Below are 15,704 nucleotides of genomic sequence, written 5' to 3'. Positions count from 1 at the left end.
TCGCTGCATAAACATAACCAAGTATAAAAATCATATGATCATCTTAATAGATGCAGAAAAATCATTTGACAAAATTCAACATCCTTTTATGACTGGAAAAAAAAAACCAAAACCTGTTCAAAAGTGGTTATACAGGAACTTACTTTAATATGACAAACTCACAGCTAACATCATACTCAATGGTGAAAAACTGAAAGCTTTTCATCTAAGATCAGGAACAAAATAAGAATGTCCACTCTCACCACTATTATTAAATACTAGAGGCCCAGTGCACAAAATTCATGCACAGGGCGGGGTGTCCCTCAGTCCAGCCTGCACCCTCTCCAATCTGGGACCCCTTGGGGGTGTCCAACTGCCCTCTTGAAATCCAGAACTGCTGGCTCCTAACTGCTCACCTGCCTGCCTGCCTGATCTCCCCTTTGTCTGCCTGATGGCCCCTAACCTTTCTGCCTGCTGGCCTGATCGCCCCTAACTGCCCTCCCCTGCTTGCCTGATAGCCCCTAACTGTCTCTGCCTTGGCCCCCGCCATCATGGCTTTGTCTGGGAGGACGTCCAAAAGGATGTCTGCAATATGTCCAGTCTAATTAGCATATTACCCTTTTATTAGTATAGAGGCCCTGTGCACGAAAATTCATGCATTTGGGGGGATCCCTCAGCCATGCCTGCACCCTCTCGCCCCTCAAGGGATGTCCAACTACCAGCTTAGGCCTGCTCCCTGCAGTCGGACAGCCTTAGTGCTGCCGCGGAAGTGGGAGAGGCTCCCACCACCTCTGCTTTGCTCACAGCCATGAGCCCAGCTTGTGGCTGAGCAGAGCTCCCCCATGGGAGCACACAGACAACCAGGGGGCAGTTCCTGCATTGAGCATCTGACCAGTGTGTGTCATAGTGACCAGTCATTCCCAGTCATTCTGCTGTTAGGGTCAATTTGCATAATACCCTTTTATTATATAGGACTAGAGGCCCGGTGCACGGGGCAGGGGGTCTCTCAACCTGGCCTGCACCCTCTCACAATCCGGGACCACTGGCTCCTAAACACTCACCTGCCTGCCTGCCTGATCGCCCTTAACCCCTTTGCCTGCCTGTCTGATCACCCCTAACCGCTCGCCTGCCTGCCTGATCGCCCCTAACTGCTCACCTGCCTGTCTGATCGCCCCTAATTGCTCACCTGCCTGCCTGATTGCCCCTAACTGCCTCTGCCTCGGCCCTCGCCACTGTGGCTTCATCCAGAAGGACATCTGAATGACATCCGGAAGGTTGTTCGGCTGTCCAATCTAATTAGTATACTACGGTTTTATTACTATAGATAGTTTTGGAACATAGCCACAGTAATCAGAAGAAAAAAAAAGGCATCCAAATAAGAAGGGTTCTTAAGAAAAACTGTCAATATTAGCAGATGGCATGGTACTATATATGAAAAACAGTAAACAACCCACCAAGGAATTAACATAATATATGAACTCAGTAAAATAACAAGATATAAAATTAATGTGAAGAAATCCATTACATTTCCATATAGTAATAAGAACCAATCAGAAGGAGAAATTATGAAAACAATGCCATCTGCAATTGTATCAAAAAGAATAAAACACCTAGGAATAAATTTAATTAAGGAAGTGAAAAACCTGTACTCTGAAAACTATAAAAAAGAAACTGAAGAGGACACAAATAAATGGAAGGATATACCACAGGGTGTATGGGTTAACAGGGATCATGGACTAAAAGGATTAATATTATTAAAATGACCATCCTATCAAAATCAACCTACAGATTAAATGCAATCCCTATCAAAATACCAATGCCATTCTTTTCAGAACTAGGACAAATAATCCAAAATTTATGGAATAACAAAAGACCACAAATAGCTTAAGCGATCTTAAGAAAGAAGAACAAAGTCAGAGGGACCACACTCCCTGATTTCAAACTATACTACAAAGCTATAATAATCAAAACAATATGATGCTTGCACAAAAAATGGACACAAAGAACAATGGAACAGAATTAGAGAGCCCAGAAATAAACCCTTGCTTCTATGGTCAATTAATCTACAAAAAAAGAATGAAAAATTATATTAAGGAGAAATTACAGTCTCTTCAATAAATGGTACTGGGAAAACTGGACAGATATATGCAAGAAAATGAAACTGGACCACATTCTTACACTATGTATAAAAGTAAAGTGAGTATTGATTAAAGACTTAAATGGAAAAAACCAAAAAACTCCTATTAGAAAACATAGATAGTTAACTATTTTACATAAGTCTTAGTAATACTTTTTTAGATATGTCCCCTCAAGCAAAGGAAAAAAAGCAAAAATAAACAAGTGGGACTTCCTCACGCTAAAAAGCTTCTGTTCAGCAAGGGAAACCATCAACAAAACAAAAAGATAATCTACCAAATGGAAAAATATATTCACAAATGATATGTAAAATAGGAGTTGATATACGAAATGTAATAAGGAATTCATACCACTTAATAACAAAAAATAAATAATTTAATAAAAAATGGGAAAATATTCAGACATTTCTCCAAAGAAGACATATAAATTGCCAACAGACATATGAAAAATGATCAACATCACTAATCATCAGGAAAATGAAAATCAAAAGCACAGTGAGATATCACCTCACACTGTCAGAATGGCTATTATCAACAAGTAAACTAATAACATGTTAAAGAGGATGAGAAGAAAAGGAAAACCATTGCACAGTATTGGTGGGTCTTCAAAATGCTTCAGTTACTATGGAAAACAGCATGGAGATTCCTAAAAAACATACAATTAATATAATATTCAGCAATTTCTCTTCTAGGTATTTATTGGCAGAAAACGAAAACACTAATTCGAAAAAGATATACACACCCCTATGTTCACTGAAGCATTATTTGCTATAGTGAAGATATAAAAGCAACCCAGATGTCCATCAGCAGATGAATGGATAAAGACGGTATTACTCAGCAATAAAGAAAGAAAATGATAGCTTGCCATTTGCAACAACAGGGATAGACCTAGAGGGTATTATGCTAAGTGAAATAAGTCAGACAGAGAAAGACAGATACTGTATTATTTCACATATGTAAAATCTAAACAAACAAACAAACAAAACAAAAACTCATGCAGAGATCAAACTAATAGTTGCTTGAGGAGTGGTGGAGGGGGAAGAGGGATGGGTGAAAAAGGTGAAGGGGAATAGAGTCAACAATTTACTTATATAAAAACCCTGGGTGTAACATCACGTCCAGAAGCTCAACCAACTGGAAGGAAGTCAGTCCTGCAGGGGTCGTCTTGGAAACAGCTGTGCCCTCCCCCAGCTGTTTCCCTGAGGACGAGGTTTCAGGCAGGAACCCGCCCTCAGGGCGAGGTTTCAGGAAGGAACCTGCCCTCAGGGCAAGGTTTCAGGCAGGAACCCGCCCTGGGAGCACAGCGTGGAAGTACTGAGTCCGGCCTTCAAACCAGACCTTGACAGTAGGGAGGAGGCAGCCCCATTCCTCATAGAATCTGCTGTTGGATAACTTGCTGTCAATGGCCTGCCAGCAAGGAACCCCATTCACCTGCATCCCAGACACTGACAGGAGGGAGGAGGGAGCCCCATTCCTCATGGAATCGGGAATCGACAGGTGGCCAGCTTGCTGTCAGGGGCCTGCCAGCTAGGAATGCGATTCACCTGCATATCTGTAAAAAGTTTTAATACATTATATTAGAGGTCGTGGTGGTACTGTTTTACCCACAGTGTCTACAGGAATTGCTGCAAATTTACTTCTCGGTGGAAGCACCTTTTATTCCCAATATAAATTACCAATTCCATTAAATGAAACTTTAATTTCTAGACTCAACATAAAGAGTGAAGTTGCTAAAACTATTAAAAAGGCCCAACTTCTCATTATTGATGAATGCACCATGGCATCCAGTCATGCTATAAATGCCATAGACAGATTATAAGAGAAATTATGAGTCTGAATGTTGTTTTTGGTGGGAAAGTTCTCCTTCTTGGAGGGGATTTTCGACAATGTCTCAGTATTGTACTGCATGCTATGCAATTGGCCATAGTACAAATGAGTTTAAAGTACTGCAATGTTTGGGAATGTTTCAGAAAGTTGTCTCTTACAACAAATATGAGATCAGAGGATTCTGCTTATAGTGGATGGTTAGTAAAACTTGGAGATGGCAAACTTGATAGCAGTTTTCATTTAGGAATGGATATAATTGAAATACCCTGTGAAATGATTCATAATGAATCTATTATTGAAGCTACCTTTGGAAATACTGTATCTATAGATAATATTAAAAATATATCTAAACGTGCAATTCTTTGTCCAAAAAATGAGCATGTTCAAAAATTAAATGAAGAAATTTTGGATATACTTGATGAAGATTTTCACACATATTTAGAGATGATTCCATTGATTCCACAGATGATGATGAAAAGAAAAATTTTCTCATCAAATTTCTTAATAGTATTACTCCTTTGGGAATGCCGTGTCATAAATTAAAATTGAAAGTGGGTGCAATCATCATGCTATTGAGAAATCTCAATAGTAAATGGGGTCTTTGTAATGGTACCAGATTTATTATCAAAAGATTATGACCTAACATTATCAAAGCTGAAGTATTAACAGGATTTGCAGAGGGAGAGGCTGTTCTGATTACAAGAATTAATTTGTCCCGATTTGACACTGGCCTCCCATTTAAATTGATTCGATGATGGTTTCCTGTGATGCCAGCATTTATGATGACTATTAATGAATCACAAGGACAAACTCTAGACAGAGTAGGCATATTCCTACCTAAACCCGTTTTCGCACATGGTCAGTTATATGTTGCTTTCTCTCGAGTTTGAAGAGCATGTGACGTTACAGTAAAAGTTCTAAATACTTCATCACAAGGGAAATTAGTCAAGCACTCTGAAAGTGTTTTCACTCTTAATGTGGTGTACAGGGAGATATTAGAATAAGTTTAATCACTTTATCAGTCATTGTTTGCATCACTGTTGTTTTTATAGCATGTTTTTGTTGTTTTCGTATCATATTTTTGTCGTTTTTATATCATGCCTCTGTTGTTAAATCCTTTGTTACTATTTATTTATTAATAAATTTATATATTATTTTCATATACATTTTTACTAATTTCCTTTCATCTCTCACACTTCTATTATAGACAAAGGGCAAACAGCAATATTAAAATAGCTCCGCTAATTAATTCCTCTTTAAAAAAATATATTTTTTTGATTTTTTACAGAGAGGAAGGGAGAGGGATAGAGAGTTAGAAACATCGATGAGAGAGAAACATCGATCAGCTGCCTCCTGCACACTTCCCAGTGGGGATGTGCCCGCAACCAAGGTACATGCCCTTGACTGAAATTGAACCTGGGACCCTTGAGTCCGCAGGCCGATGCTCTATCCACTGAGCCAAACTGGTTAGGGCAATTAATTCCCTTTCAATGTGCATGAATTTTGTGCACCAGGCTACCTAGTACTATAGTAAGTTTGCACAGTGACAGATTATTAGACTTAGTGTACTGATCACATCTGTAAGGTATATAAATGTCAAATCATTATTGTATACCTAAAACACATATAATACTGTATACCAACTGTACTTAAAAAATAAAAAATATCACCCCCATAATTCTCTTCCTAGTCAAAAATATCTTTCAAAATTTAAGGTAAAATAGAACTTTTTTCAAGCAAATAAAAACTGAAAGTATTCATATAGCTCACTTCTATTATAAGAACTTTTTAAAAAATCCTCAACCAGGTATAATTTTTCCATTGAGTTTTAGAGAGTGAATGGGAGAGGAAGGAGAGGAGGGGAGGGAAAAGGAGGGGTGGTTGGTTGCTTCCCAGGTCTGGGGATCAAACCTGCAACCCAGGTACAGGCCCTTGATCCAGAATCAAACCCTCGACCTTTTGGTCAGAGGGCTGATGCTCTTATCATGGAGGCAAACTAGCCAGGGCTATTATAAGACCTTTTAGAGGAAGTTTTAATTGCTATATAGATAATGGACTACCCAGAATAAAAACAATAGTGATGTACTGTTTCTCAATAAGTCATGTAAAATGTATGACAAAATTAACACAAAGGATGGTAAAAAGTACTTAATTGTGAACCATTTTAAGATACACATGGAACAGTGAAATACTGTTAAAGATTAACTATGATAATTTAAAGACTTCTGGGGTAAGCCCTAGGGCAGTGATGGTGAACCTTTTGAGCTCGGCGTGTCAGCATTTTGAAAAACCCTAACTTAACTCTGGTGCCATGTCACATATAGAAATGTTTTGATATTTGCAACCATAGTAAAACAAAGACATATTTTTTATATTTATTTTATATATTTAAATGCCATTTAACAAAGAAAAATCATCCAAAAAAATGAGTTCACGTGTCACCTCTGACACGCGTGTCATAGGTTCGCCATCACTGCCCTAGGGTAACCTCTGAAAATATTTGAATGATAAACAAAAAAGCCAATATTAGGGAAACACTGTATAAAAATACTCCATTAACATAGAAGAAGGCACAGTAAGGGAAAATTGAAAGTAAAAGACAGATGGAAAACAATATTTTTTAGAAAACAAGTAGCAGTTGATAGTTATGAATGTAACCATATCAGTAACTCTATTAAATGTAAATTATGTAAAAATATTAGTTAAACTACAAACTGTAAAATTGATTTCAAAAATAAAAAGCAGGCTCTATTGACTGTCAAACTTCAGAGAGAAGGCACGAAGAGGGTAGGTGGGAAGAAAGCAACCAGTGAACTTGTATGCATATATGCATAACCCTTAGGCACAGACAATAAGGTAGTGAAGGCCTGGAGTGGGGGACAAGGGTGGAATGGAAGAGGTCACTGGGGAACAAAGGAGGACATATGTAATACTTTCAACAATAAAGATATAAATAAATAAATAAATAAATAAATAAATAAATAAATAAATAAATAAAAATAAAGCATCATTCCTATGAAAGTTAAAAAAACAGTTTTGAGGAGAAACCAAGATGGCAGCATAGGTAAACACTAGAGTTTGCTGCCTTGAACAACCACTTCAAAAATACAACTAAAAGATGGAATGGACATCATCCAGAACCACAGGAAGGCTGGCAGAGTGGAAATTGTACAACTAGAAGGAAAGAGAAAAGCATACTGAGACTCAGAGGAGGCGCACTGCGGAAGTAAAATACTAAGGTGTGGAGGTGCATGTGGAGCGGGCTGGTGGCTGAGGGCGAGGTTCTTGTTTTCAATCGGGAGGGAGTTTCAGGCTCTGAGCTCCAATTCCAGGCGAGTCTCTAGGGACCCAGACTCATACGGGGTAAGTGGGACTGTCTGGCATTGGTTGGAACTCAAGGGCAGCCTTCTCTCCGAGGGGCTTGCAGCAATTACCGGGACATTGAGAAGCAGAGCCTCTGAGGACAGGACTGAGAGCAGCCATAACTGCTAGCCCCACCCTGTTGATCCCCAGGGACCAGCCCCATCCAAGCCCTGCAGGGAGGCTTTTGCTGGATAGCCTCAGGCAGAGGCTAGATTAGCACCTCCCTAGAGATCCAGGAGCCAGTGTACCCAGAGGTCAGAGTGGGATCATCCAGTTGGCAGCTCCAAGGAATCATAAAGGACACTCAGGGGGCAGACTCAGTGAGCACCAAAGCCCCATTAAAGTAAGTCTTGCCCCAGAGGGGTGTCTCCAGCACGGAAGTTCTCCCACTGCAGACACAGCTGATTCTCACAGCCAATTGGCCTGGAGGTCAATTCCTCCCAGTGATACCTAAAACAATCAAGGCTTAATACAAGACTGTGCACAAAGACCACAAGGGGGTGCACCAAGAGTGTCCTCCTCAGGTAATTGGGGAGGCTGAACCACTGGGCCCTAGAGGACACTTAGCACAGACAACCACTTTCCCAACAAAGGGAAGCATAAAAAATGCAGATACAAAGAAAAAGGACACAAGTGACAGAAATGGAGGAAAGCAAACTACTGGATATAGAGTTCAAAACCACACTTTTAAGGTGTTTCAAGAATTTTCTAGAAACTGCCAATAAACTTAATGAGACCTACAAGAAATCTAATGAGACCCTCGAGGTTGTGATAAAGGACCAACTAGAAATTAAGCATACACTGACTGAAATAAAGAATATTATACACACTCCCAACAGCAGACTAGAGGATTGCAAGAATCAAGTCAACGATTTAAAATACGAAGAAGCAAAAAACACCTAACCAGAAAAGCAAAATGAAAAAAGAATCCAAAAAGACGAAGATAGCATAAGGAGCCTCTGGGACAGCTTCAAGCGTACCAACATCTGAATTATAGGGGTGCCAGAAGAAGAGAGAGAGCAAGATATTGAAAACCTATTTGAAGAAATAATGACAGAAAACTTCCACTACCTGGTGAAAGAAATAGACTTACAAGTCCAGGAAGTGCAGAGACCCCCAAACAAAAGGAATCCAAAGAGGACCACACCAAGACACATCATAATTAAAATGCCAAGAGCAAAAGACAAAGAGAGAATCTTAAAAGCAGCAAGAGAAAAAAAGTCAGTTACCTACAAGGGAGTACCCATATGAATGTAAGCTGATTTCTCAACAGAAACTTTGCAGGCCAAAAGGGAGTGGCAAAAATATTCAAAGTGATGAATGCCAAGAACCTACAACCAAGATTACTTTATCCAACAAAGCTATCATTCAGAATTGAAGGTCAGACAAAGGGCTTCACATATAAGAAAAAGCTAAAGGAGTTCATCACCACCAAACCAGTATTTTTTTTTTAAAATATATTTTATTTATTTTTTACAGAGAGGAAGGGAGAGAGATAGAGAGTTAGAAACATCGATGAGAGAGAAACATCGATCAGCTGCCTCCTGCACATCTCCTACTGGGGATATGCCCGCAACCCAGGTACATGCCCTTGACCGGAATCGAACCTGGGACCCTTCAGTCCGCAGGCCGACGCTCTATCCACTGAGCCAAACCGGTTTCGGCCACCAAACCAGTATTATATGAAATGCTGAAAGGTATCCTTTAAGAAGAGGAAGAAGAAAAAGTTAAATATACAAATTATGAACAACAAATACACATCTATCAACAAGTGAATCTGAAGTCAAGTGAATAATCTGATGAACAGAATGAACTGGTGATTATAATAGAATCAGGGGCATAGAAAGGGGTGGACTGGCTATTCTTGGGGGTGGAAAGGGGTGAGGGGGATGCGGGAAGAGACTGGACAAAAATCGTGCACCTATGGATGAAGACAGTGGGTGGGGAGTGAGGGAGGAGGGTGGGGTGGGAACTGGGTGGAGGGGAGTTATGGGGGGAAAAAAGAGGAACAAATGTAATAACCTGAACAATAAAGATTTAATTAATAAAAAAAATAAAAAAAACGTTTTATTATTGTTTTTTTTTTTAAATATATAGAGATAAGTTTAAAGAAAAGGAAGGACATATTCCAACTAAAAAGGCCTGTGCTCTTCATTTTAATAGATCTATTTGGTCACAGGCATGATGAATTTTGACTACCAATGGTTTAATGAGTATAGTTTAAATACTGTTAAAATGTCTGTAATTAATCTACTACAAAATTTACTATAAGAAGATTTTAAATTGGTTCTGTGTTAATGTATCACTGTGTGCAACCATTTCTTTAAAACCAACAAAAAGAATAAAATAATCTGAAAACTGAAAAAAAAAGAAGAAAAGGAAGGACAAAGAAATATCATTAAAATCCTAATATAAAGAAAGCCAGAGTAAGGAGCTGAAAATGTTTAATTGGATGTGATAGTGATGTAAAACCTTAGCTCATTCTTAACTACATTTTTTTGAATTGAAAATATGAGAAAATTAACTTTGCCCATGATATAATTACAGGACAGAATGGATATAACATAATCTAATTGAAAGAAGTGATTAATGAACACTGAGCAATTCAATACTTATAATCAATCTAATTTAGAAAAAAATATAGACTAGCAACATAAAAACAATTTGGAGTCCCATCTTTCTTTTTTTTTTAATTTTTTTACTGATTAAGTTATTACATGTATGTCCTTATCCCCACATTACCCCCCATCCTCCCCACTCATGCCCTCACCCCCACTGTCTGTGTCCATTGGTTAGGTCTATGGAGTCCCATCTTTCATATTCTGATCCTCCTGCTTAGAACAACTATGAGAGCTGGACAAAAACCAAACCAAAACAAAATCACCTATTGAGGGCAATGGAGAATAAAGATAGTGACCCTTTATTTGACCATGATCCTAAAAAAGAAGAAACCCTAAAGGAGGTGATTTTGGCATTTGGGCCACTTTTCTCATATAGACATGTTTTTGAAAGAAGCAGTTCAAAGTCTTAGTAGTTGAACAAAAATTTTAACACACTTATGGGGAAAAAGAAGTTCAGGGGCCAAAAGGGAGGAAGCACTTAGAAAAACCTCATGATTCAAGGTGGGACTCTGTAGAATTACACCCGAGTAGTGGTGAACCAGAAAATTACTAGCTCTATCACCTTGACTGCATTATGTCATGTACTATTCTAATGCCTACCAAAAGCAAACATAATTGCACTTAAACAATATAAACAAATGGTCTCAGTAAAGTTAATTTGAAAATTAAATACAGAAAAATATATAAATACAAAATATTAAAATTCTCAGAATAACTCAAGTAAGAAACATATGACTTCAGCATGGAACAGTAAATACTGTTACTGAAAAAAAATTAAGAAAAATTGAAGGGCTATATGAGATATTTATAGTTTGGAAGTCACAATCTTTTTTTTTTTTTTTAAATATATTTTATTGATTTTTTACAGAGAGAAAGGGAGAGGGATAGAGAGTTAGAAACATCGATGAGAGAGAAACATCAATCAGCTGCCTCCTGCACACTCCCCACTGGGTATGTGCCCGCAACCAAGGTACATGCCCTTGACCGGAATCGAACCTGGACCCTTGGGTTCGCAGGCCAACGCTCTATCCACTGAGCCAAACCGGTTAGGGTGGAAGTCACAATCTTGAGGGAGATTTATAGATGCAGTATAACTCCAAATACAATAGATCTATAAATTCCATTCCTTGCCAAAACCACAACAAATTGTTTTTAACTTGTATATTAGCAAATTAAATCTAAAATCTAATCAACTGCAAAGAATCAAGAATAGCTTAAACTTTCTTGAAAAAAAGGACAAGGTTGGAAAGACCTTACTCAACAAGATATTCATATTATTTTTTAAAATATGTTTTTTATTGACATTTAGAGAGACAGGAAGGGAGAGAGGGATAGAGAGATAGAAACACTGATGAGAGAGGAACATCATCAATCGGCTGACTCCTGCACACCCCTACAATGGGGATCGAGCCTGCCAACCGGGCATGTACCCTGACCGGGAATCAAACTTGTTACCTCTTGGTTTCTGGGTCAACGCTCAACTGCTGAGCTACACCAGCCGGGCAAGATATTCATCTTAATTAAACACTATAAGTAAATATGGCATTATGGCACAAGGATAGACAAACAGACAAATGTGGTGCAACTGATTGCTAAACAAGAATATAGTACATAGGGATACTTGATTTGTGACAAAAGTGGCAGAGCATGGGGGAAAGAAGAGTTGTGTGTTTTTTTTCATATAAATGGTGCTGGGTCATCTGACATCATATTATTCCCATCCTCATTAAATTCACAAAACTTAATTCCAGATGGAAGATTCACCTAAGTATAAAAATCAAGAAGGTAAGGTAGGAAAAATGTAGGCAAAGGTATCACCTACAACAGAAACAGCACTAACAAACAAAACTAGATAAACTGTTTCATTAAAATTTACAATTTCCATTATCAAAACAGATCATATAGATAATGATAAGAAAAGCAGAAAATAGGAGATTAGCTAGCTAGATAGATAGATGATAGATAGACAGATTGACAGATATAATAATCATTAAAGGGTTCAATTTAAAAATACATAAAGAACCTTTAAAATTAATAAAAAGAAGATAAGTAACTGCATTTTTTTAATCAAAAAAGGATTTCAACAGGTAAATTACGAAAGAGGAAAATGAAAGACCAATAAATATATAAGAGAGTGCTCAACTTCATTAATCATCAGGAAAATGCAAACTAAAAATACAATGGAACACCATTGTACTTCTACCAAAATGGCGCAAATATAAGATTGATAATACTAAGCATTGTTAAAGATATGAAATATGAACTCTCATATGCTTCTGCTGAGTAAACTTACCTAGCCACTTTAGAAAACCAAGTGGCATTATTTAATAGAATTGAACTTGCATAAACACTATGAATCAGAAATACTACTCCATGTTATTTACCCAAAAAGTATACATACAAATGTGAAATCCAATTAAGAGTAATGTACAAGCAGCACTGTTATGTAAAACATAGCATTATTTATAATGGCCCCAAACTAGAAAATTCCAATGACTATCATCAGTGAGACAGATTAATAAATTCTAATATTTTTTTAATAAATTCTAATATTTTGTAATTTTATTCCCACAAAGGAATAAAAATGGAATAAAAATAAACTTTTGCTATATACAACATGGATGAATCTCATAAACATAATGTTGAACAAAAGAAGCCAGAGACAAAAGAATACATACTGTACAATCCCATTTATATAAAATTCAAAAAATACAGAACTAACCTAGTATTAAAAGTGAGGGTAGTGAATCTGAAGGGGAGCAAGAATAGTGTCAAGAAAAGGAGCACAATGTTGGGCTATTGGAATACTAATAACATTCTACTTTTGGATTTCGGTGATGGTAACATAAGTGTGTTCATTTGTTCATTGAGCTTTTACACTCTGCATTTGTGTAACACTTGAATTTAAAATGTGAATACATACTTGTACCTACGTGTGTGTGTGTGTATGTGTGTGTGTGTGTGTTTGATTCCCGGTCAGGGTACATGCCCGGTTGGCAGGCTCGATCCCCATTGTAGGGGTGTGCAGGAGGCAGCCGATCAATGATGTTCCTCTCTCATCAGTGTTTCTATCTCTCTATCCCTCTTTCCCTTCCTATCTCTCTAAATATCAATAAAAAACATATTTTAACAAACATCATTTAACAAAATGTGGGCCAGTCTCTTCTAGGAATGCTCTTTGACATGCTACTAAAACACTGGTTCTCAACCTTGGCTGCATATTAGAATCACCTGGGAATCTTTTTAAAATCCTGATTTCTGGGCCTCATCCTCTGGAAATTCTGTGTCTTTGTTATGGGGTGAGGCCACAACATTAGTAACAAAGAAACAGAATTTCTGGAGGATGAGGCCCAGAAATCAGGATTTTAAAAAGATTCCCAGGTGATTCTAATGTGCAGTCAAGGTTGCAAACCACTGTACTAAAACAAAGGGGGCCTAATATAAGGTGACAGGAGAAGATTTGACTCTGGGTGCTGGACATATAGTGCAATATAAGATCTTGTAACATAGAAAGCCATATGTTCATGTTGACCAATATCACTCCAATCAATTTAATATTTTTTTTAAAAAATTAAGATTTTTAGAGAGAGGAAGGGAGAGGAAGAAAGAGAAACATCTATGTGAGAAGGAGACATCGATTGGCTGCCTCCTGCCAGGGACTGAGCCCACAATCTAGGAATGTGCCCTGACTGGAATCTAATAGGCAACCTTTCAGTGCATGGGATGACACTCAACTAACTGAGCCACACTGGCCAGAGCTAAAAATATTTTTACCTATATTAATCACAATAAAAAAGTGTTTGGTTATTCAAGTTCCAATTATATATGTTAACCTATAATTTAAAAGCTTATTTTGAAAGTCTATATTTAAACTTTCCTTCATCATCCCAAAGATGCCCAATTTTATCATTTGCGTATGTTTTTTTTATTTTATTGGATATTGTAACATGCTATATGACAATGGATTATATATTCAGTACAGTCAATGTCTGAAAAGTATTCAAGATCTCTGGATCCTGAAATATGATAACAGATTTCTATATAATGAATAACAAGGTAAAAGCATTAAAACAATGCAATTATGAAATGTAGTCACAATACATAATACCATTCTCAAAAATTCTTAGCTATACCTTTGTGTTCATTGTGTACTGTTTCACTGTGTTTGAAAGGGCAGGGAGGGAGTAAAATGAGTAAAACACCAAACAAATTGTAATGTATACCTCATGTTTTCAGCCGAGTCTTCTGGCATTGGAGCAACAGTTTGTACAGCTGGAAGGTTTTTGCTGGTAGCACCATTCACAAAACTAGAAGAGGAGGAAGAGGACGAGGACCCTGAATCCACTGCACCTGTTTCCAAAATAATAATTTTTAACCTTAGACATAAATTTATTTAACAAAATAATTTTTATTACATTATTGCTATCTGATTTTGAAGAATTACTCATGTAAATTCCAAAACAGATTTTAACAATTAAATAATCATTGGCTATTATTACACTAATAACTATTTATAATTATAGTTAATGTGTTGCATTAAATCCCAGTTGATTTACTAATATTAATCTAACAAAACTACATATTACAAATGGGGTCTAAAAAAAAAACATCAACAAATGAAAATAATTTTAGATAAAGTGGGACTGATAAAACCATGCAAAGTTAGATGTGGAAAATTTATCTGTTTTATGGTTATGCTGTAATATTTTTAGTTTCCATCATCTAAGATATAATTAACAATAAAGTGTCTGAGTATAAATTTGTGGCACTAGAGCACCAAATGCTTATTTTGATAGAATGATTATATAAAAAGGGTTATAATGAGTATAACTATACCTGATTTTAAAATGATTTCTCAGTGATATGAAGATGCCATTTTAGAACAGAATTTTCTATAATTCATAAGTATATGAAATAGCTGTGGAGTTGAGAGACATCTAGTGTTCCTAAATATTATTTTATCTTCTATTAATTCCCATAAAACAGGATTGCTTCCTGGGATTTCCACTCTTAATACATACAGCATCTCTGTACCAAAATATAGGCTATCCCCCCAAAATGTATACATACTTCAACAGCTGATAATTCACTTAATTTTCATTCCTTTTCACATTTAATAGATTTGAAATAATGGGTAAAGCCAGACTAAGCTTTGAACAAAGAAAATTTATCCCAAAGTGCCACTAGACTTTTTTTTTATAGGGATACATAAAAGATAAATTTTACAGAACAAAACCAGCAACAGTCGATGAATTAAGGGCACACAAATAACGAAAGAAATTATTCTTGATGTTTGCGATTCCATTACTTAACTTTATCAGCAGTTCCTGGACTAGAATGTTCATCAGTCTGAAAATAGGCATTGACAAAAAATTTTATTCATTTCTGTAGATTCTTTTATATTCTGAAAATGAACTGTATATTAATAAACACTGACTTTATAATCATTCAAAGTGTGTATACATTTTTTGGGACACCTCGTATAAACTGGATAATGGGACCCATTTAGATTGGCCCACAAAATGTGTGTGCACATTTTGTAAGTCAACAAAACCTCTAAGGAGGGAGTTTATTACTTACACTAGAGTATTACTTACACTAGAGGTCTGGTGCACAAAAATCGTGCACTGGGAGGGGGGTCCTTTAGGCCGGCCTGCGCTCTCTCACAGTCCGGGACCCCTTAGAGGATGACCAACATCCCTCTCGCAGTCCGGAGCTCTCACAGTCCAGGACCCCTCTCTCCTTACCGTCTGCCTGCAGCGGAGGTGGGAGAGGGTCC

The 15,704-nt window shown here is 37.2% G+C and overlaps 1 protein-coding gene across 6 annotated transcripts in view; it reads right to left on the bottom strand.

The window, feature by feature from the left end:
- NBEA (neurobeachin) overlaps positions 1-15,704 on the bottom strand; it is a 1,002,985-nt gene that overhangs the window by 616,269 nt on the left and 371,012 nt on the right. For all 6 annotated transcript variants that reach the window (XM_036298874.1, XM_036298876.1, XM_036298877.1 and 3 more), the window contains one exon: positions 14,149-14,275. In XM_036298874.1, coding sequence (XP_036154767.1) covers positions 14,149-14,275 — 127 coding nt within the window. The remainder of the gene's footprint in view (positions 1-14,148; positions 14,276-15,704) is intronic.

Source organism: Myotis myotis, unplaced genomic scaffold, assembly GCF_014108235.1.
Source record: "Myotis myotis isolate mMyoMyo1 unplaced genomic scaffold, mMyoMyo1.p scaffold_m19_p_3, whole genome shotgun sequence".
In the NCBI taxonomy this organism is placed as follows: Eukaryota; Metazoa; Chordata; class Mammalia; order Chiroptera; family Vespertilionidae; genus Myotis; species Myotis myotis.
Note: the sequence above shows the minus strand (reverse complement) of the source record. Positions and strands in the feature narration are given on the sequence as shown.